The following is a 22,863-nucleotide window of genomic DNA, read 5'->3' as shown; positions in this document are numbered from 1 at the left end:
CAACAATAATTAAAAAAGTGACAAAAATATCCCATAGCAAACCACGTCATACCACGTGGCGATACACAAGAGGAAATTGGCGGTGGTCCCTGTGTGAGTGACCGGGACACCCCGTAGCCGGTTAAATTTCCCACGGCATTGTGAAAGCGACATCAGACGAAACGACACCGTTTGGGCTTCATTTTTTGCATATAAATACGTGTACGTTGTTATGTGGATCACTTAACTCTTTCAACTAAGAACCGTTCTACGTGTTGTCCATTCCCTCTCTCACTGCTTCATCTTCGTCTCTCAAATAATTTCCTTCTTTCTCTTTTTCTCATTGCACTCTCTTTCTTTTCTTCTTTTTCCCTCTCAAGATTTTCTCTCTTCGTCATAGCAATTATATCATAACGCAATGTGTGGCATACTTGCTGTGCTTGGTTGCTCTGATTCATCACAAGCCAAGAGGGTCCGCGTCCTTGAACTTTCTCGCAGGCAATGATTCTCTCTTTGTCTTCTTCTTATTCACACAAAATCAAACAAACATAATTAATCTTTATGTTTCTTTTCAAAGTTTATTGTTTTGTGCATTTTTGTCCCAGCCCAGAAAAGTAATTCTTCCCTAACTGAACTTTTCTGTGCTAATATTTACTTGAAAGTGGAAAACTCAGCGTGATGGTATAACAATATTTTTAGCACCTAATATACTGAAACGTAATCTACTACCTGTAAAAAATGACTATGACACTTAGGAAGAGATAAAAGATGGAAAAGTGAAGTGTCCTTAAATTATCATTATTATACTCTGTACACTGACAGGAGAGCAGAAGAACCATAAAAAAGGTAGTGCTTGTAATTTGTTTCATTGTTTTAACTTTCATGGTGGTATCTTCTAGGGAGAAAAATTGTTGGACACTAATCTTTAGTTAATACCAAGAGAGAAGTGTTTGCAAAAAGTTGTATGATATGATAAAGTAAACCACTATGCTTGTTATTTTCTACTGTCAAGTTCATTCAATAACTAAGACATATGTAACTGTTGAAATCATAGTTATTACTTAATATTATGATGCCAACCTTTTAGATGTCACAAGTATTTAAGGATAAACATGTTTGGACTTTGACAAGCTAAGTGGATTCTAGAATAAACAAGTGTTCTGGTTAGATCACTAACTTATTTGGATAAACAAGTGGAATGTGGGGTCCACCTTGGTGTGAAATTATTGGTAACTTTTGTGGTGGGAAAGTACAACAGAAGAACAAAAGTTGGATAGTAATGGAAAGGAGCTAATTTGTCTGATAGTGGTAAAGGAAATTTCCAAAGTGCAGTTTGAACAAGTAGTTAATAATTTACCATTCGATGATGTCACAGATTGAAGCACCGTGGTCCTGACTGGAGTGGGCTCCACCAATATGGAGATTGCTATTTGGCTCATCAACGGTTAGCCATAGTTGATCCAGCTTCTGGTGATCAACCTCTCTTCAATGAAGACAAAACTATTGCTGTTACGGTAAGCCTCTGTTCAATGATTTGAACTCACACTGTCATGGTATGGAAAATTGGTAATAATAATACACTTTGACTATAAACTCATAATAGATAAGATTTAATACAAAAAACTGGAATGTATAGCATAGTAACATATAGCTTTTGTTACATTTATTTATTAGTCTTACGAATTTAACAGTGATGAATTATGACTCACGTTAAATGTCATCCTCTGAAAACCAGGTGAATGGAGAGATCTACAATCATGAAGAACTCAGGAAACAATTGCCTAATCACACGTTCCGTACAGGAAGTGACTGTGATGTTATTGCTCACCTGGTTAGTCATCTTTTATGTATAATTTTGCAACAATTCTGACCTGATCATGTATGCATAAAAACCAACAGAAACTTTTTTGTTTTATTCATCAATTCTTATTAAGACTCCTTGAAGTTTTCATTTCTGTGGTTTCTCATGATTCGACTTCTTGTTCTTATCACCTGTATGTTGTTGGTGTTGTTTTAGTACGAGGAGCACGGAGAAAACTTTGTGGACATGCTTGATGGTATATTTTCGTTTGTTCTGTTGGATACCCGTGACAACAGTTTTATAGTGGCACGAGATGCAATTGGAGTCACTTCCTTATACATTGGTTGGGGTCTAGATGGTAATGATAACATATGTGCCCTGCTTTTGAATTGAATTTATGTGTTCTATTTGAGCTCAAACAACAGAGTTGAATCGAATAAATAGTGACTAGGTTGCGTACTTCTGTTCAGGCTCTGTCTGGATTTCATCAGAATTGAAGGGGCTAAATGATGATTGTGAGCATTTCGAGTCTTTTCCACCTGGTCACTTGTACTCTAGCAAAGAGAGAGAGTTTCGTAGATGGTACAATCCTCCATGGTTCTCTGAGGCTATTCCTTCAGCCCCTTATGACCCTTTAGCTTTGAGGCATGCCTTTGAGAAGGTAAGATACACAGAAGACTCAAGACATCATTGTAATTTAAAGTTTATCCAAAAGCCACCTACTTTTAGTCTACTTCATCTAGAAGCTTATCAAATATGCTTTTAGGTGATAAGCTTTTATTTAAACATGTAGTTGATTAAGTTGTTTATCCAAACACACCCTTTTCATAGAAACATTGAATGTTATTTGCAGGCTGTGATCAAAAGGTTGATGACTGATGTGCCTTTTGGTGTTTTACTCTCTGGAGGTTTGGACTCTTCATTGGTTGCAGCTGTCACGGCTCGCTACCTAGAAGGCACAAATGCTGCCAAGCAATGGGGAACAAAATTACACTCTTTCTGTGTAGGACTTGAGGTGTGTGTGTAACTATTCTTGCAAGTGTTGCAGATTTCTTCAGTAAAAGAAGGAAACCATGATGTTTGTCTTAATCTTTGATTATATTATACTGAGTAGGGTGCACCAGACCTAAAGGCTGCAAAAGAAGTAGCAGATTACATAGGAACTGTCCATCATGAATTTCACTACACTGTTCAGGTATATCTACATAGTTTACTGCTCAAAACTTTGGGAGCATTTTGATATACAAAATCATAACTAGTGAATGTTTTATATATGGTAAATGCAGGATGGCATAGATGCCATTGAAGATGTGATTTACCACATTGAAACATATGATGTAACGACAATTAGAGCAAGCATTCCCATGTTTCTTATGTCTCGTAAGATTAAGTCACTAGGAGTCAAGTGGGTTATCTCTGGAGAAGGATCTGATGAGATCTTTGGAGGGTATCTATATTTCCACAAGGCACCCAACAAAGAAGAGTTTCACCAAGAAACATGCCGCAAGGTTACAGAGTTATCATACTTATTGCCTGATCAATATAAGTGGCTGGACTAAAAGGGTTAATAGATGATAATTTTTTTTCTCTTTAATGCAGATTAAAGCACTCCACCAATATGATTGCTTGCGAGCCAATAAATCGACCTTTGCCTGGGGTTTAGAAGCCAGAGTACCATTTTTGGACAAAGAGTTTATCAAAGTTGCAATGAACATTGATCCTGAGTACAAAATGGTAAGTGCAGAGAAATTTGCATACACCATCACTTAAAAAATGTTACATTTTATTAAGTGGTTTACTACTTAATCTGTTCAGATAAAAAAAGAAGAAGGAAGAATTGAGAAATGGGTATTGAGGAGGGCATTTGATGATGAAGAGCATCCTTATCTGCCAAAGGTACTCTGATTTGCAGCAAAGTTTCGCAACATTACAAAATTAATTTGTTAAACTAACATGTTGGAGTTTCAACTTATGCAGCACATTTTATATAGGCAGAAAGAACAATTCAGTGATGGAGTTGGATATGGTTGGATTGATGGCCTTAAAGCTCATGCTGAGAAACATGTAAAAAACTTGAATGAAACCTGTTTTCTCTTACTGTCATAATAACATTTCACATTGCTAAATAATTATTGGTTCTTCAAAATTTCTTTCCTAAAGGTGACTGATAGAATGATGCTGAATGCTGCTAACATTTTCCCCTTCAACACTCCAACCACCAAAGAAGCATACTACTATAGAATGATATTTGAGAGGTTCTTCCCTCAGGTAAATTGAATCAACCATACCAAGACATTGAAAAATCCATGCTGATTTAGCAAGGGCTGATCCTAATCCATGATTTGATTTTGCAGAACTCAGCTAGACTCACTGTTCCTGGAGGACCAAGTGTTGCATGTAGCACAGCAAAAGCTGTTGAGTGGGATGCTGCATGGTCCAACAACCTTGACCCATCTGGTAGAGCAGCACTTGGAGTGCATTCATCAGCTTATGGAAACCAAGTGAAAGCTGTAGAACCAGAGAAGATCATACCCAAGATGGAGGTTTCTCCCTTAGGAGTTGTCATCTAGAACAACCATGAGCCATAGCAGAGGACTATTACAAATACTAGTAGTCATCATTAATGAAAATTTTGCCTGTTGTGTATTTTATCCAGGCAATGTTATGTTATAGATAAGGCTCATTATCTAGCGGTGTTAAGTGTTGTTATCCACTTTCTTGTCTTTATTTTCATTCTGTCACCTCACACTATCATCATAATGTACTTGGTTTCCATGAAAATGTTGTATCAGTTAAATTTGAATGCAAGCCCCACTGTTTCGACACCATCTGTCACCAAAATTGAATTGACTTGTCTAGTAATGAAAAGATTGAAATTTTACTGCTTCTTAGCACGGACATGGAGAAAGAGAGAGAGAGAGAGATTAAGTTGGGAAAGTTTGGAGAATAGTTGAGATAAAATGGAGAGAGTAGATTTTGTAATGTTTGTGTATCAAAGGATATTTTTAGAAGAAACAGAAAAGGAGAAAAAAATTGAAAATTTAGCTTAAAATTGTTATCAAATTTTACATATTCTTTTTACTTTCGTTTTCAAGAAAAACTAGTCCAAAAATATGAAATATAATAAATGTTACCATATAGATGAAATTAAACATTATGAATTGTAAATTACATAGATAAAAAATAGCTGAACACAAATCATGAATGAGAAATATCTTTAAGAAATATAGTAGTTTTAGTACGACTTTCTCCGGATTTATCACAATCACAGAGTGAGGAGTTAAAACCAAAGAGACCCACGACTCTATTATTTCAATTCCATAAAAATCAGAACAAAGACCATCTTCTCATATCTATCCTTCTTGTTAAGAGACATTAATAATTATCACATACAAACAAAAGCCAACAAGATGTGCTGGATACTGAATTCCTTGATTTATTGAAATTAATTTCTCTAAAAAAAACTCAAACTTACCTATAGATTAATATTGATTTATAGAAAATTGCACTTACGTTTAAAAAAAATATTTATAGAAAAATTTATTAATGACGAGATTTGAGCTATTATAATGACAAGAGCTTTTATAACGAATTCTTGGAATCAAGATCTTGATAAGTGATAGGTTTACATTTGTTGGGTTTATATATTTTTACATATAAAATTATAATCATTGTGTTTATATATATATATATATATATATATATATATATAAATATAAATCATTTGACACCACTTTTAATTTAAAAACTTAAAGTAATGATGTTACAGATCTTTATTCTCGTATGGTTTTAACTTTGTCTATTCCAATTTCTATATAATATGAGACTTTTGACTCACACTTAGAATATTCCCAACAATATTTGATACACTAAACTTTGAACATAAATAAATAATTCTTTGATTTCATTAGCATATCTTTACACATGACAGAGTTGAATTGCTGCTATTATGTAAGTAACTGACTAACCCTCTAAACAAATGTATTATGAGCTACTGATACTGATAACAAGAGTGAAGTGGAAGAAATGTGTTAATTAGTTAGCAAAGAAGAAAAGTCAGTAGAACAAAGCAGTGTAGAAAAGTTCATTCCAAGTATCTGGCAGTCCAGGAAGACACCAGTGGCTACAATCTGCAGAATAATCAGGTTTGGCTCTCTGTTGAGGGTTCAAATCACCACTGTAAATGGAGGGATGTGCATCTTTTCTGAATGCTGAAAGCATTGTAATGTCAAGAAGATATGCAGGGTTCTTCATTTCTCTGATAACCATGTCTACAACCCTCATCTGTTCAGGGTATACACCAGGATATGCAGTGCCACTGCTCATTATTGGAGCAGTTTCTCCATAGCAGTTCTTTGTGGTTAGTCCTGCTGTCACTCCAGAATTCCATTCATTTGGGCTGCATTGCAATTACACAGTGAACCAATTTGTATAGTCAAATTAGTACAAAAAATAAACACTTGGTTAACCAAATTCATGGTTCATTAAGAAGAGATTACATATATATATATATATATATATATATATATATATATATATATATATATATATATATGACATCAGCATAATCCACACGAGAAATTAACATCACTTTTAATAAAAAAACTTCGAGACATTGGATTTATGAGTTTTTTTTTTTTTTTGTTATATGATGTTTAACTTTATCATTTCTACTATTCACTTGAATTTCGCGGCACAAAAGATTTTACAATATGTTAAATGCATTATCTGTGAAGCACAAATCACTTTTTTTTCTTTTTTTATCACAAATTAATGCCACTTGCATGGATGCATATCATCCATGGTATAATGGGAAGGCTTGTGTTTAGAAACTTTGCGTGTTTAGAAACTTTGCAGACTCTTTTTCGTTCAAGGATTGGTTAAGTATAACTCATTAGTTATGATTTGGTTCTTTTATGTTTTTAGCTACAAAATTAATCATCAAAGTTTTACGATGAACTAGTTTACAACTCTTCATGCATAGTATTTGAATACATGTAAGAAAACTTTATAATGTCAGTGAAAATACTATTGCCTTCATAATTGTTAATTGTAATTAATATAATTATTAATAACTATTAAAATATTATAACAGTAACTCATAAAATTAAGAATTAAAAATGATTATTTTGTGGACTATAAATTAAGTTAAAAGCAATATAAATAAATGCAAATATTTGTTATAAAGTTTAGTATTTGACAAGTTAAATTAACAATAAAAAATAATTATCAAAACTTAAAAAGGATGACTTTTTTTAGAACCTTAAATGCTCAGGGCATTCCGAAATTGATTAAAGCCTCTCCTAGGAAAAAAATACGAGAATGGCCATATTGGTCAATTGTGATTTTATTTTTTTGGGTCTTAAAAGGTTGTGTGATTGTTAAGGCCCAAAAACACAAAAATCAGTATTGGGCTCCCGATCTAGACCAATGGACTAAATCTGGCCGTGGCATGTTAAAATATGATAAAGTCTCTATATTCTCACTTTTTACATCACTTTACTTTTAATGGCACTATGCCACTCTCTGTTTTCTAACTTTAGTTTCAAAATATTTGAAAGAGAATTTATAGACAGAACTTTTGGAATAAATTTTTTGATAAAAATTAATACATTTAAAATTAAAAAATTTGAAATTAAAACTTAAAAAATGACAAGTCCATGTCACATCATCATATGACATTTAAACAAGTGTTGAATGAGAAGCTCAAAGATAAAAACATATGAAAGGGGCCCACACATAAATAGTAGTTTTATTTTATGTACAAAATGTGTAGTAGACATGAATTTGATTTCACCGACACATTTAAAAAAAAAAAAAAACTGAAATTTTCTCATAGATGCATCAACATTATTATGCATGAGGGGAACAACTTTTCTTCAAATTGAACTCGGATTGTTTAAGGCTAATAAAAGTGCCAACTACACTTCATGTGAGCATCAATAATCACAAAAAGGTGACTTTGCACAAAATGCAGAAGTATAATCCAATTTTTAATTTTATCTATTTAAAATACTCAATACATATAATATAGAAACTAAAGTAAAGTTCAACAATACTAATCAAAATATCAATGAACAGAAACAAACAACAAAAGGTTTTCTTATGTGTATCTCTTGTAAAGTGAAGTTTACATTTATTTATATACTATAAACTTTTTTTATATTTAATCTACATGGAATTTTCAAAACATTAATATTTGAGTTTCTCATCACCACTAAGATTACTTATTTGATGTTCACCCATTTAGAGAGGTAAAAATCCATAATCAACAGTACTAAATGCATTATTGAAAACATTGGGGAAATTATTGGCTAGTCACCACCAGCCAAAGGCAAAAGTGTCTGCCAGACTGATAGAGATAGGACAAAGAGATAACACAAGCACGTGAATTTCAGCTCTAAGATAGGTAACTCTAATGGGTCAAACGAGGAGGCTCTTAATCTCTGCCCTTAACTCATCACATAGAGGCAGATTTATACGCGTTGGACAATGCTATTCCAATTGAACAAACACAATCATGAAGCCTAGAAATGCCATACTATGTTACAGTACAATAATGTAAGAGAGAGAAATGCAGGATCAGAGTTCATACTTGGTATGTGAAGGAGAAATTCCCAGGAAGAACACCTTGGTTCTGCTTCTGTCAACATTGCTGTCCACCCAATTAGCCCATGTTCTCATTCCCCTTTCCAAAGCTGCTAAACGATCCATGTCTTGGTAGTATTTGCTTCCTAATTCAATGTAATCCCACCTGCACTTAGTATCCAAAACATAAAATTACTTCAAAGTTCACTTCATGATTTAAGAAGACAAAAAAGTGCAGACTCAATCAATCAGAAATCATTCTCAGAATCACACATACCTAAGGTAATGACAGTAAAAGTTTACAAAATTATTGTATACATAAATTTATGATTAGGTGAGTAGTATATGAATTTCGATTTCCTGATGGACACTAATTTTGATGTTTTCAAATATATTAAAAAAGATTTTTAAAATATCAACTGCATTTTTAATACTCAGCTGAGAATAATACCAACAAATCCAGCAGAGAATCTGAACTGGTAGTACATACATCATTTAGTTGTAAAAGAAAAGAGATATTTGCATACCCTTGAAGAGAACCTTGATGCTCCCACCAATGTCCAGTGTTGAAAGAAAGCACATCAGCATTTCTCCATAGGTCACCATTCCCATCAACCTCCTCCAGCCTCAAAATTCTCTTCCCTTGGACCACATCAATCTCTACCAGATAAGGAGCTCTGTAAAATGAAATGGTAACACCGTAGTCCTGCACATAGCATACCAAAACCCAGTCATGACTAGGTTGGGACCATCTTTTGCAGCTGTAACATGCTGCTTTTATAGAAGTCTACTTTATACAAAACCAAAAAGCTTGAACATAATTTAGTGTTCCAGTTTGCATCAACTAGTCCAAATATAATGGCTTAATAGTACATCTGGGCCCCTCTCTCAGCACCTTTTACAACAGATACTTTGTCTTGTTGAAAATATCAGAACCTACTCCTCTCTGATTTTGAATGAAAACTAATAAAGAGGGACACTGCACAAACTGTTCTGATGCAGGAAAACCACTGTGCTTACTTTCCTTTTCCCTAAACCAAAAATTGGAAAACTTTGTCCAGGAAATAATGGGGGTGATTAACTGACAACATCATGGCCTAAATCTAAAATCTCAATTAATGGAAAACAAAAATAGAGAGAAAATGTCCAGTGGGTAAACAAACATTATGATTGCTCGGAAGAAACAAAGTGTTCTCACTCACCAAGAATCTGAAGGTTGAGAGTGGTTCCCCTCTGACCAATTGTGTCTGTGTCTGAGGAACTGCAGTGTATATCATGCAAATCAATGACTGCCATTGATTGCGCCCCAGTGAGTCACCCACAAACATCACGGTTTTGCCCTTCATTTGCAGCAGAAACTCCTCCCCATTGAACCTACCAAGAACATGCTACAAAACAATTTAGAGGCATACATAGGATAAATGGCTCTTTTTTTACTCGCTTCCAGTTTTAAGTCTTTAAAAATTCCACTCTACTCACAATCAATGTCATTCAAAATTTATCAAGTTTAAAAGAAAACCCAAAATAACTGGAAAACATTTTCTCAGCTATTTGAACAACCTTGCTTTTTTCTTTTTTCTTTTTGTTTTCCCACAGGTATGTTCCTTAAAAGAAAATCCCATTCTAAATATAAAATATTCCACTAAACCCAACCCCAACTGGTGAACAATCTTGTTTACTGAAACTAGAAACGAAACACATCCAAATACACCATTATCTGAAGACCAATGAAGTTGCAAAAAGCTAAAAATGGCATCTTTATGCACAAGTCTTTGTTTTGAACTTGGGGGATACCTTGGGAGGTCACAGTTGAGGGGTCTCCATCTGTATCTGAGGTATTCAGAATCTGGGCGGCCAAACATTTTGCAGTTGAACTGTGGATCTATGATGGGGCAGTTGGGGGATTGGTAGAGAGGGTAGGAGTCATCTTGGATCCATGTTCCAACAAAGAGTGCACAGTTAGTTTGGTTGGCATGGATCATGGGTCTCTGCTGGCGGAGAGTGTTGTGGTGGTGTCTCAAGCTTAGAAGGAGGGCACACGAGCCTGTGTGGTGGTGAAGGGAAAGAAGGAAGATAAGAGAAAACAAGTGTTGGAAACGGAGAAGTGCCATTGGAGAATCTGTGGAGAGAAAGAGAGAGAAAAAAAAAAAAAGGTTGAAGACAAAAAGGACAGGGAAAGGGGAGAGGGAAGAAGGATGTTTGGACTGTTTTGAAAAAATGTGAATATATAAAGGATTGAGCTTTTTTGTTGTCTGTGAATAAATCATGGTGCAATTTTTGTTTGGTTGTGTATAGGGGAAGAAGGTAGATCAAATTCTTCAATGTGTAAGCATAAGTAATTTTAAATGGAAGTTCAGTTTATCATCTTAAGGACACTAATCTCATACACATAATCAATTAAGTATAACTATTGAATAAAAATACTGCACTGTGAGATTTTAAAACAAACTTTTAAAATTTGTACTGCGATTTCATCCAGTGGCACTTGTTCATTGAAAAAGTATTGAATTTGGACATCAAGTGTGAAACCAACATTGTGGGTAAGCATGGGAAAAAGAGAAAGAGGTTGTGTTTTGCATCTGTCTACATAGCATGAACACATTTTTTCAGTAGTTTCTGTTTTTACTTTTTTTTTTTTTTCAAAAAGGCACAAACTTCTTTATGTTAGGAAAATAAAATATATAGAGTATGTGAAAATAAAATATAATCTTGATATACATTTTCTTTTCAAATAAAGATTTCAAGAAGTTTATTCCGAGCATCTTCCAAACATTTTTCTATGGTGGAATTTTACAAACCCATACTTGCATGTGCATGTGCCTCCCATGGTTATTTCCACTTTTCTACTATCATATACATGATTTTTATTTGATTTTTTTCATCATTTTTGGACACTACATCAGCTTTTACAGCATAAATTTCATATCCTTAATTGCTTTGAAATTTTATTAATAAACAAAAGTAAGCCGGTTTGTATAGTTATAGACTGTTGTGATTGCACTTTACAACTCCACATTTTCCTTCTGCACTCCCCCAAATACAAAACTTCCCTTTTGTCCTTAAAAAAATAGTTTTCGAATGTGTAATTCAAAAAAAGTTTAACATAAGTTTCCTTTTAGATTGTATGATCTGTTTTTTGTTTAAATTGTATAATTTGAAAGTTAGTTTTTGTATGAAAATAAAAGGATTAAATATGTTTTTTTTTCTCAACTTTGTGAAAATTAAAATTAGTCTCTCTTCGAAACTTTGGTCTAATTTAATTTCTTCAGAATTATGTAATTTAGTCCTTTCAAACAAATTTTGTTAAGTTTATTTAACGTTTCAATCGCATTTCATGATAGTATTTGAGTTGTTTACACCGTTTGACACATTTTTGCTTCAATGTTAACTTAAAAATTATCATAAAATGCATTTGAAATGTCAAATAACCTTAACAAAATTCTATTAAAATGACTAAATCCACGTATTTTTAAAATTAAAGACTAAATTGAATCAAAATTTCAAAAAAAGACTAATATCAATTTTTACTGAAAGTTGAGGGACAAAAAATATATTTAATCCAAAATAAAATTATGAGTCGCATAATTCAAAAGTCATTTGACTTCTAAATTGTGCAATACAAAGGCAATGTTAAAGTAAAACTTCTGAATTGTGTAATTAGTAATATCTTTCAAATTGAGCAATGCAAAAATCATTTTTTTATTATTTTTGAATTGTGTAATATCTGAAAGTTCTTTTTTTTTCATGGGAAAGTGATTTTTAGACTATGCAAACAAGGACATTTCTTTTTGGAATCCATCCATAACACAATATATATAAGGATAGTGGTAAGAAACTTGTGACGAAGACATGGGAGAACGACGACGTTGGCAAGGGACGAAGACAACAAAGAGACAATTTAATCTTTTAACCATTGTATATACGAAAAGTGTAGAATTAATTAAGACCCGGGAAAGGTGTTACAATTAACAATGACACGTATATATATATATATATATATATATAATATTTGAATTTAATAAAATAAATTAAAATCAAATGAATCGATCAAGACTTCGTATGCAGATTTATGATGTAATACATAAATATGATTTTCTTTTAATTAAATGTATATAAAAAGAAACTTTTAAATGATATACAATACTTTCTAAAAAATATTAAAGAAAAATATTATTTTGACACTACTTGCCCGGTTCACAACCTTGTATTTTGATTATTAAAAAAGAAAAGTTAACTTTTGTATTTATAAATAATAAAAAAATTGAAAAGTAAAACAATAGATATAAAATGTGTAAAAATTTATTGGGTGTCAAAAAATAAAAATACCGAACATTAAAATAGAATGCAGGTATTTGATATTCAAATTCAAATCATATTAAAAGTAGGACTTTAATAGAAATAATTTAAATGATATATTATACACAATAACATTAGATTACAAGTATGACTAATAAATTAAAATAAAAATACATTGACAATCTAAACATTTTCTTTAGATTTTATCTAATCACGAACTATTATATAATTAAGGATGATTAATTTTTTGAATCATTATTTTAAAAGTCCAAAAGAACATGAATTTTCATCAGTTGACATTATGATCAATGGTATATTAATATTGAATTCTTGAAATAATTATTACAAAACCTAAAAAAAACTAATTATATAACATTAATTAAATGAGTTTGAAAAAGAGAGAGAGGAATCATTTACAATGTGCATTAATTCTAATGCATCATGACACTTGAGTTCCAAGCAAAACCATGCATGTTTAAAAAATTGTAGGTGGATGCTTCTCTTCCGAATTAGCATTTGGTAGCATTGTGTTGGTGGGTTACTATAGTATCTCTCAAGTGTAAGAATCCTAACTTGTATATTTCACCCCATCAGAGTATAGTATAGATACATGGCCCAAAGGGGTTGTTTTACCCCTTTGTAGGAAAGAACCTTTTGCCCCTGTCATCAAAAGAATCCAATTCTCATAGAAGCACATGTTCCTTGCTTTTCATACCACATTGCATTTTCACAATAGCAAAATAGTAAAACAGCTAATCCAATGTGCAACTATATTCAATGTGCATACACTAACCTCACTCAAATTTACCGTTTTTCTATTTTCACAAACTCAGATGACAGCAAAAGTACAGTGATGTAAGGTTGTAACACCATGAATGCTGAGAAAAAGTGCAGTTGTACAAGAAAAATTACATCTTGTAACAGTAGAGTTTTGTACAAGGCTATTTCTACTCTGTACAAAAATCTACTACTTGTGACATTATGTGGACAGATATGGAGAATTTATCATGCTAAATCCCTTAGTATGATTTTCTCATTTTCTTTCGAGTGTAGACAAACTTATACAGACCATCATTCTTGTCAGCTAGTTCATCCAACGAGCACACACTACTGGTTGTTCCTTTCAGACACTGTTGATCCGGTTCCTCCACCTACGAACCAATGACATTAACAGTCCTAACAGAAACAGAAAACAACCTTAAAAAACACGAAGTAACAAAGGGGACGAAAATACCATTCTAAATGGGTCAATAGCTGGTATAACATGGTGATCATTATTGCCAGCACAAGCACTAAAAGAATATCATATATGTTAGTATAACAATGATTATATTACATCCCAAATAGATTACACAATTAATACAGGATATATTATAAAACATACAAAGCAATCTTATAAAGGAACAATTTTGAGAGCATCTTAAGTTCCTAATTTAAGTAATATTATAAAAATATACTAGCGGGTGAAAGTATAGGGGTTAGACACTTCGTGTCAATTAGTGTTGTCCTATAACCATCATGGTAGTTGAATCGTGAATCGTATCGTGTATCGGAGAGCTTAAATTTTGAATCGTGAATCGTACGATTCATAAACATTTTATAAACATTAAAAGAATGCAGTTTATACTTAAATATATAAGATAGATAAATATGTAAAGAGAAAATTAATAACAAAACAATCTCATAATCAAAAATAAAGTAGTTGTATCTATGTGTATCTACCATAGAGTTTCACAATTTCAGCAACATGGCCTTCAAAAAACAATGTGGTTGCTGCATAAGATTCTTTCAACTATAGTTATATGCTACTAAACAAATTATGCATTATAGCCATCCAAAAAATAAGTGTTTTCGAGCACACTAACCTTAATAAATAACATTAATAAGTTTCAATGTGCGGAAAATAAAGGGGGAAAAAATTAGGGTTTCAATTTGGGGGTATATCTGTAGAGGGAAAAACTAGGTTTTCAAATTGGGGTAAATTCGTATCGTGAATCGAATCATGATTCACACGATTCGGACTCGTATCGTACGATACAAGTACGATACGGGAGTAAAAACGATACAACTCACGATTCGTATCGCCAGGGACCTGAATCGTATCGTACGATTCGTATCGTGAATCGTACGATACTTACTACAATGATAACCATATATACCATACACACATAGCAATCATTTAATGTTGTTCTCTCATGATTAGGATCAACGGAGAGAGGTGTGTGACTTACTCTTCGTCAATAGCTTCTACTTGCTGCACTTCACATATGGGATCAGACTTACTGTTGTTAACACAGCAACGTTCAGACTCTGCAAAAGGAAACACCAATGCTGTGTAATTCAAACTGGTTTACTTCTCTACTTTATGAAAACAAGAAATATAGAAGATTAGATACCTATTAACGGAACTGAATCTGAAGATGCAATATTCATCAACAACTTTTGACACATAATGGTACCCTCAAAATCTAGAAAAGTATAGTCCAGAAACTGAGATCTCTCGTAATTAGTCATCTTTGCAAAGCCAAAAGAGCCGGTCCATGTCTCTAGCACACTAGGAACAGCCGGCAAAACCAGCCTCTCCACATCCAATTTCATGAGCTTCTGAAGAAAGTAAAGTGCGAGTTTAAGAAACTGTAAGAGGACTATATCTCAAGAATAAAAAAAATCATGATATTATAATTATCGCCAGTATTTTTTATGTAGTCTCACCGCACACAAACTCTTCTTTAGAAATGAATAAACACCATTTCAAAAACTCTGATCAATCACTATAAACAGATCATAAGCATTGTATCCAGGGGTGTGCAAACTAAACCGTTTTGAAACTGAATTGAACCAAACATGATATGAAAAAATTAACTAGACCGTATTTTAAAAGCAGCAAATTGGACAGAACAATGTTATTTTTTTTAAACAGGTTTGGTACTCTTATCATCTAACCTTCTTCATATACAACAGAATACCGTTCTCCCAAATTCTATTTCTTCACTTTTCAGTGGCAAATTTGAAACGCAAGGCTCAGTGATTCCTAATCTGACACTGTTTTTACTATTTTTTGTGCTAGAACCCATGCTATGTTGTGTGTAGATATGCAAAGATTAGGAAACCTTTCTGTAACCGTTAACTTTGAACTAATTGACTATTATTTTATCCTCTCTTTGATGATGTCTAAGTGCAACACTTGTCATAAGCAAAAAATATCTTGTCATAGGTCTTCTCTCATTAACCATATACTTGGCATTGAAGATGGTGCAAACAAGTAGAAAACATGTGGAAGACAATTTTTCTACTATGCAAAAGGTAGAAAACATGTTGTTGGAGATCCTAGATCCACAAGAGTAATTGCCAAATCATAATTTATAAGTGCAAACCTCACCTTAATAAAAAAGTTTTGTAAGGTTAAGTTAGATTTAAAAGTTTATTTGCAGAATCTTTCCTAACAATATTTAGTACAGTCACTTTTGGACCACTTAGAGATATCTAGTCCTGCACTCAGGTTCAATCCTTAGCAAAGGGATGTGCTAAAAGTTTCATATCGATTAGAGATATTTGTCAAATTATAGTATACAAGTAGGTGTAAAATTCATCATATAAATAGTTTTATAAGGTCAAATTTGGTTTAATGTCCACCTTCAAAGTCCATTCCAATAAGGGTTGTTGGAGTTATTGTGTCAGTCTACAACATGTGCTCAAGATTTTACATCGATTAGCGATATGCCAAACTATAGAGACCAAGTGTGATGCAAATCTCTTATTGTAAGTTGATTTTGTAAAATTAAGTTAGATTTAAAGCACTTTCTAAGAATTACTAATACTTTTATTGTGTCCTCATATTTATTCTTGCTTATTTGCTTTTTTCAAAAATGGGTGGAGTTTAATGTTGCTCTCTTTTCAATGGTAAATGAATATCTACTATTCTCATATTGTTAGTTGTTAGTATTATGTTAGTGGGAGGAGTTAAAACCACAAGTTTTCTCGTCGTCCTTTCCAAACCTACCAAGTCAACCTTATAACTCCTAAGTGTCCTAAGGATAAGAGACATAGGGCTAAAGAGAGAGCCAAATTTTCGTCTATAATCCTGCATAATCTCGAATGTTATCGGTTCCGATACGTTGATCAAATTAAATGCTTGTTTGGGTAATAACAATCAGATTCCCCAATATCATGCTAAGAATAGTGGAAGTTGAACTCACAACCTCTCCCACTCTCCTTTCCAACTTTACCATCAAACCAACCTTACAAGATAGAAAGATTGTGGTGGTTTAGAAGAAAAAAAAATTCTCCTCTCTCATTTATAATCATGAATCTGGTTGGGTTCTCAAGAGATTAAGTGTCTGGAAGACCAAAATTCTCTCCTCTCTCTTTTATAATCATTCTTCTCTCTTTTATAATCATGAATTCAGGGATATGTACCAGCGGCAGTGAAGATGAAAAAACCACAACAAACATCTGAGGCGGACAAGGTTAAGCATTGAATGCGGGAGTAGACCAGCACACTCTAGAACAATACTTCAACAAATTTAGGAGGAAATTTAGGAGGGTATATATAGGAACTCTGCCACCTTAAAAAATTACAATAATTACTAATAACTTTTCCTATGCTACTACGATGTCGAATTGTGGTAATTATAATAATTAATAATTTGTTCTTCTAAATCAAGAAGTTGATAATATTTTCTAGTAACTCAATGCATTATTTATTTTTATTCATTATACCATCTGCAATATTGTTTCATTATTACATTAAATTTGAAGATATTAGTATATGATATTTCTTTTATCTTACAGTTTATATTGATTAACATAATGAAGGTAGGTATGTACTTAATGTTATGGCATTTTTACTTTAATTTAAATTAGAATTAAATGAGAATATATTTCAATATGCATATTACAATACATAATATAAAAACTATAACAATTTAAAAATCATAATAAGAAAAACGACTTGCATGTATGTATAATTTGTTAGTGTATATTTATTTATTATCAATTAGTTTTTCGGCTTCTAGCTAGTTTTCAGGTTTCAATTATATTTGCGGTTAGTGTTGTGAAACATAGCTTAAATGTGTTGCATATTATTAAAGTGGACAATATAAATGAAAAACGATACTTCATGTTCTCCATTTTTTAGAAGGGACGATAGAAAACCAATGTGAAACAAATTTATTAATCCATTTCCATTTCAGGCATAAAGTTTGATAAAATTTTACATTAAATGAAATGTAGCTTTGGTATGAGCTAAATTCATCTACTGGAAATACATTTGACAGTGAAATAAGATAGTGCAAAAACAATAACTAGTCACCACATTACAGTATATTTTTAATGGTTTTCCAACATACACCAAAACTTAAAAAGCGATGATTTACTTTAAAAAGAAAATTAGTGCTATTCACTGCTCGATATAGCTACAAAAACTAACCTTTACGTGGATTGGTTTCAAGTGAATGGCTATAACACTTAATAATTTGAACAACTTCAGAAGATGATACTGTGCAGTTATACTATACCACTTATACCACTTATTCCCGACAAAAAGAGCTTCCATTTAAGGTAAAAGACGATAAAAAAAAGGACATGTGTGTTTTGTGGATTACCTTTTCAAGCTCATTTACTAAAATGCGACACATTCCATGTCGACGATATTGTAATCTGGTGCCAACAAGAGGTATTTCAGCTACCTTCTTCCCATGGACCCTAAAAAATTGACATAACAAATGAAATATGAAAAGCCTAAAAAAACAACTCAAATAGGACATGCACTTATGCAATCAAACAAAAATAGTAAGAACTATACTTACCTAATAGTTGCCACACTAACCAGTTCTTCATTTCTCTCAAGTAGCACAGTGTAGAAACCCTGGAAATTTATTCGGTTAAGCTCTGACCTGTTAAGTTCCAAATTATAGATGTCAGGTATAGACCAAGAGATGAAACAATAATGTAGTACATTTCTTTAGAGGCAGACAACATTATCATTGACAAAGTAAATAAAGTAGATGCAAACACATCCATTAGTAAATGTCATCGATGTATATAACACAAATGCAACAAGCAAGATAGAAAAATAACGATCATGTCTTGAAGGATAACAATTTCTGACCTTCTGCTGAACAGAGCATCTTCCACGAGATCTCTGGAAGTCAAGGATTCTTTTAGGGGCTCAAAACATTCACGCATCAACAAAAGAGCAAGATTGAGTTTGCAGTAACTTTCTGCCACTAAGTCACTTTCAATATTACCAAGATCACAACTGTCAGGGTTGATAAACTTCATCAAAGTCCAAGTTAGATTGTTAGCCACTGGAATTGGCTCTCCTAATAATTTATGAAGGCCCTCATATATCTGCAAAAAAATAGATACCATATTGTTTAGTAGAGCCAAACTAGTGCCCTAAAAAGACTCTCAATGAAAACACACAAACTAACGGTCATGAAGGTTCCCATTTTTGATCAAATTGCAACAAACAAAAAGCTTGATGGTAAACCACAAATAGTAATAAGCAATTTTTGAAGCACATTATAGCTAATTTTTTCTAAAATGGGGGAGAAATAAAGAACGAGTTGGAGTGGATTTAATCTACCTTTTCACAATCTTTTCCACAGAACCAGTTTCCATTATATCTTGATGTATTTGCAGCTCCATTTTTCAGGCACCTAACATGATCTACACATGTTTGACAAAAGCTAAGACCACATTTACGTACGCAGACAAATACACTTCAAAGATATTCAAGCATGGTAATAAAATGAAACTAAAAATAGGGTGTAGCTGGCATACATTTATGTTCACATTGTATGCAAGAAAGGAAGTGTTCAACCTCATCTCCATCAATTTTCCTTTGGCCACAAATCCCGCAACGACATGATGGACAAAACCAGTCACCTTCAGGGACATCCTATACAGAAAAATATAATACAAGCCAAAGTAAAAAACTAGATCTAATGTCAAAGCACCAAATTGATGTCCTGTGCTGTGATAAGTAAAAACAGGATAGCACTAAATATAGCATGATTCAGAAGGAAAATAGTTAATGTACCTCCAAACCAAGACACGTCTTATGGAATGAGGATGGACATTTATCACATAAAATAAGTTCACCACCATAGCGACAAACTGAACAAATGTAGTCATTATCAGCCAGAGACAGATCAGTTAATGCTTTTCCACTAGCCACACTTGTCTTTTGACCTTGCATCATTTGTATCTGGCAGTCCAAGAGTGACTTTCCATCATCCAAAAAGATATTAGCAGAGGGTCTGCATGTACTACTGCCAGTAGCATGTTTTTCAAATCCAGCAAAACTGTATATTGTAAGGCAACAGTTACACTTGATTCCATCATGAGTTATTTTCCCCTCAGCAAAAGTTCGGACTGCACGGTTCCTGCCTTTTGCCTTATAATAAACCTTAGACCTTGGTAAGATGATGTTGCTGTCTATCAAATAAGACGGAATATTTAGAGGCTTATGATGTAAATGAGTAGAGACAGACACCTTTTGCACCCTCTTATTTGATCTTAGCACCTGTCGAGGTCCATTGCTTTGGCCCTTGGGTGTGTTGGCCTTCAAATCCCTCTTGTTTTTCTTCTTTTGATTTGTAGTTGGTTTAATACTAGAAGCACCTTCATCCATCTCCTCCTGCCATATAAGGTTCCAATTAGGAATAGTTTCGTTAATGCAAAATTTGCATGCTGCATGGAGTGTTGGGAATTTCCGATTTTGTGGAGACATGTATATTATTCCCCTTTTCTTATTAAATGGAGGTGGATGGTCAAAAACCCATCCCTCTGCTAACAGATGCTTCTTTGCCTTTAGTATCCACTTTTTTTTATCAGCTCGGCTCTTGTTGTGTATATACATGCGATAATACTGCACCACAGCCCGAGGACAATACTCAGGTACTTCTTCAACTTCATCTTCAACTGGAGAAGATGGCTCAGCAGGAGGAAAGATATCTAGATTCTGAATATTTTTAGCTGGAGAAAAGATATCTAGATTCTGAATATTGTCAACTGTAGGAATGATATCTAGATTCTGAATATTTCCAGCAGGAGGAAAGATATCTAGATTCTGAATATTTTCAGCAGGAGGAAAGATATCTAGATTCTGAATATTTTCAGCTGGAGGAATGATATCTAGATTCTGGATATTTTTAGCAGGAGGAAAGATATCTAGATTCAGAATATTTTCAGCAGGAGGAAAGATATCTAGATTCTGAATATTTTCAGCTGGAGGAATGATATCCAGATTCTGAATATTTTCAGCTAGAGGAATATCTGGATTCTGAATATTTTCAGCTAGAGGAATATCTGGATTCTGAATATTTTCAGCTAGAGGAATATCTGGATTCTGAATATGTTCAGCTAGAGGAATATCTGGATTCTGAATATTTTCAGCCAGAGGAATATCTGGATTCTGAATATGTTCAGCTGGATTAGAAGGCACATCAGAAAGATGACAATCAACTGTAGGATGCATTATAGTGTGATCATTTTGGAGATGCGTTATAGATCGAATATTTTCAGCTGGGATAGAAGGCACATCTGAAAGATGACAACCAACTGTAGGATGCATTATAGTGTGATCATTTTGGAGATGCAAGGAGTTCATGTTGGGGTCGTGTTTTATAGCTTTACAAACTTCAATGAGTGAAAGGTAACACCTTTGGCCCTGCGTATAAGGGGCAATATACTTGTAACGTTTGACATTTAATCTATTTGACCACTCAATTTTCCATCCAAGACATACAAGATGCTTTTGTAATTTGTCCATCCAAAATGCCCTGACATCACGTTTGGAAGCAAGTAGATATTCCCTAACAGCATCAGGGCATAATTCAACCCCAGACAACTTCACAGGATTCCAAAAAGAGGACACTAAATGACTTGAGGATCTATCTTCTCTACTTTCATTAAAAGGACTATCACCACAGGGTCTAATTTCATTTTGAACGTCAGACAAGGTCCCTTTAATAGGAGGGACAGTTCCTTTCTGCACAACAATTTGGTTATTTTGCCCGATCATGCTTAAGTCAACATTAGGCACGGCTTCAGCAGATGCATGCTCTGGTGTTTCACTTAAAAGACTCCCAGGAAGGTCTAGGACAGAGATAATTTCCTTTAACGTTAGAGAAAAGTAGTGATTAACTACCTCCTTTATCAACTTGGTCCACAAGTACTTCAAATTACATGTCCACTCTCTAATCGTCTCAAATTCCTTTTTAATGCGTACATCATACCAAATCTGCTTGGCCGAAACTGTGACAAACAAGTTCCTCTTCTGCTCCTCCACCAGATCAAGAAACACCCAGTTCCCTCGTCGTGTCCACTCCTCAGTAATTTCATCCCAGTCCTGAGTAACCCGCAACTGATGAATTTCAACCGGCATTTCATCACCCAAATCAGGGAAAAGCACATTCCTCTTGTCCATTCCATCACAGTGGTCAAATATAACTCCTTCCCACCAAGCTTCCTTATAGTTCACATCAACACATAAACCAAATACAAGGTCCCCCCTATCAAACTCAACCAAAGGAGGCAGTGGCCTAATGAACCCGCGTGCATAGCAGTCTGCACATTCAATATCACCATCCAAAGCTTTTGAAACATTCACCACCTCCTCAAGATTATACGCCCCGTTGTTATCCAAAATATTGTTATATCTGACACGCCGTTGCAAATCCTCACACATGATAACTGTTCCAGGGTGCCACGATCCTTGAAACCCATTGTCCATACTCCTCACCTGCAAAATTTCTAAACTCAATTTTAAAAAAATAGAAAATGAAAATCGCAGATGAAAATAGTCTCACACTCGAGTTTAGTAAACCAAAATATCAACATTTAAAAAAAAATGGCACTGTTATTCAATACTTATTATTACACTAAATCTTGATCAAAGTTCCCATTCTTGAGGGTATATATTCAATTGTTCTGCTGGATACCCCTGACAACAGTTTTATAGTGTAACGGGATGCATTTAGAGGGTCACTTCCTTATGCATTGGTTGCTGTGGTGTTTGTTGGTGTCTGCCGAGGAAGCTAGAGAAGATTGAACTGAAAACAGAGCAAAACTATTGCAAATCATCATCCTATTTACTTCATAATAATGCCTACTTTCATCATTAATGGTCCTATCATACCTCTCTTCTAAACCGTTCTACTTCCTCACTCTCACTCTCACTCACTCACTCA

At 33.6% G+C, this 22,863-nt stretch overlaps 3 protein-coding genes across 4 annotated transcripts; 1 reads left to right on the top strand and 2 right to left on the bottom strand.

Moving 5' to 3' along the window:
• The first annotated feature begins 227 nt into the window (after positions 1 to 227).
• LOC114188166 (asparagine synthetase [glutamine-hydrolyzing] 2) lies at positions 228 to 4,605 on the top strand. Its single transcript, XM_028076716.2, has 13 exons — positions 228 to 477; positions 1,355 to 1,493; positions 1,715 to 1,810; positions 1,997 to 2,138; positions 2,251 to 2,441; positions 2,634 to 2,795; positions 2,895 to 2,975; positions 3,067 to 3,288; positions 3,380 to 3,514; positions 3,596 to 3,676; positions 3,758 to 3,844; positions 3,941 to 4,048; positions 4,135 to 4,605. The coding sequence occupies exons 1-13, from the start codon at positions 398 to 400 to the stop codon at positions 4,348 to 4,350; spliced, it is 1,740 nt and encodes a 579-aa protein (XP_027932517.1). The 5' UTR covers positions 228 to 397; the 3' UTR covers positions 4,351 to 4,605.
• A 1,050-nt stretch (positions 4,606 to 5,655) lies between these two features.
• On the bottom strand, positions 5,656 to 10,532 carry LOC114186737 (protein PMR5). Its single transcript, XM_028074725.2, has 5 exons — positions 10,163 to 10,532; positions 9,571 to 9,742; positions 8,896 to 9,074; positions 8,376 to 8,534; positions 5,656 to 6,179 (listed from the first exon to the last, which is right to left on the bottom strand). The coding sequence occupies exons 1-5, from the start codon at positions 10,477 to 10,479 to the stop codon at positions 5,837 to 5,839; spliced, it is 1,170 nt and encodes a 389-aa protein (XP_027930526.1). The 5' UTR covers positions 10,480 to 10,532; the 3' UTR covers positions 5,656 to 5,836.
• Positions 10,533 to 13,147: 2,615 nt separating this feature from the next.
• Positions 13,148 to 22,409, bottom strand: LOC114188510 (uncharacterized). 2 transcript variants are annotated; one of them, XM_028077083.2, is made up of 10 exons: positions 19,710 to 22,409; positions 19,451 to 19,568; positions 19,254 to 19,336; positions 18,774 to 19,015; positions 18,472 to 18,558; positions 18,268 to 18,367; positions 15,061 to 15,268; positions 14,896 to 14,974; positions 13,899 to 13,956; positions 13,148 to 13,815 (listed from the first exon to the last, which is right to left on the bottom strand). In XM_028077083.2, exons 1-10 carry the CDS (start codon positions 22,404 to 22,406, stop codon positions 13,684 to 13,686), a joined length of 3,804 nt encoding a protein of 1,267 aa, XP_027932884.2. In that variant the 5' UTR covers positions 22,407 to 22,409; the 3' UTR covers positions 13,148 to 13,683. The 2 variants fall into 2 exon arrangements, with proteins under 2 accessions (XP_027932884.2, XP_085530738.1); XM_085674612.1 differs by lacking the exon at positions 13,899 to 13,956 and having other exon boundaries at positions 13,681 to 13,840.
• Between the last annotated feature and the right edge of the window lie 454 nt (positions 22,410 to 22,863).

This window comes from Vigna unguiculata, chromosome 6 (assembly GCF_037176805.1).
Source record: "Vigna unguiculata cultivar grain cowpea cultivar isolate G323 ecotype 2 chromosome 6, ASM3717680v1, whole genome shotgun sequence".
In the NCBI taxonomy this organism is placed as follows: Eukaryota; Viridiplantae; Streptophyta; class Magnoliopsida; order Fabales; family Fabaceae; genus Vigna; species Vigna unguiculata.
The sequence above is the reverse complement of the archived record's forward strand: the minus strand, read 5'-3'. Positions and strand labels throughout refer to the sequence as shown.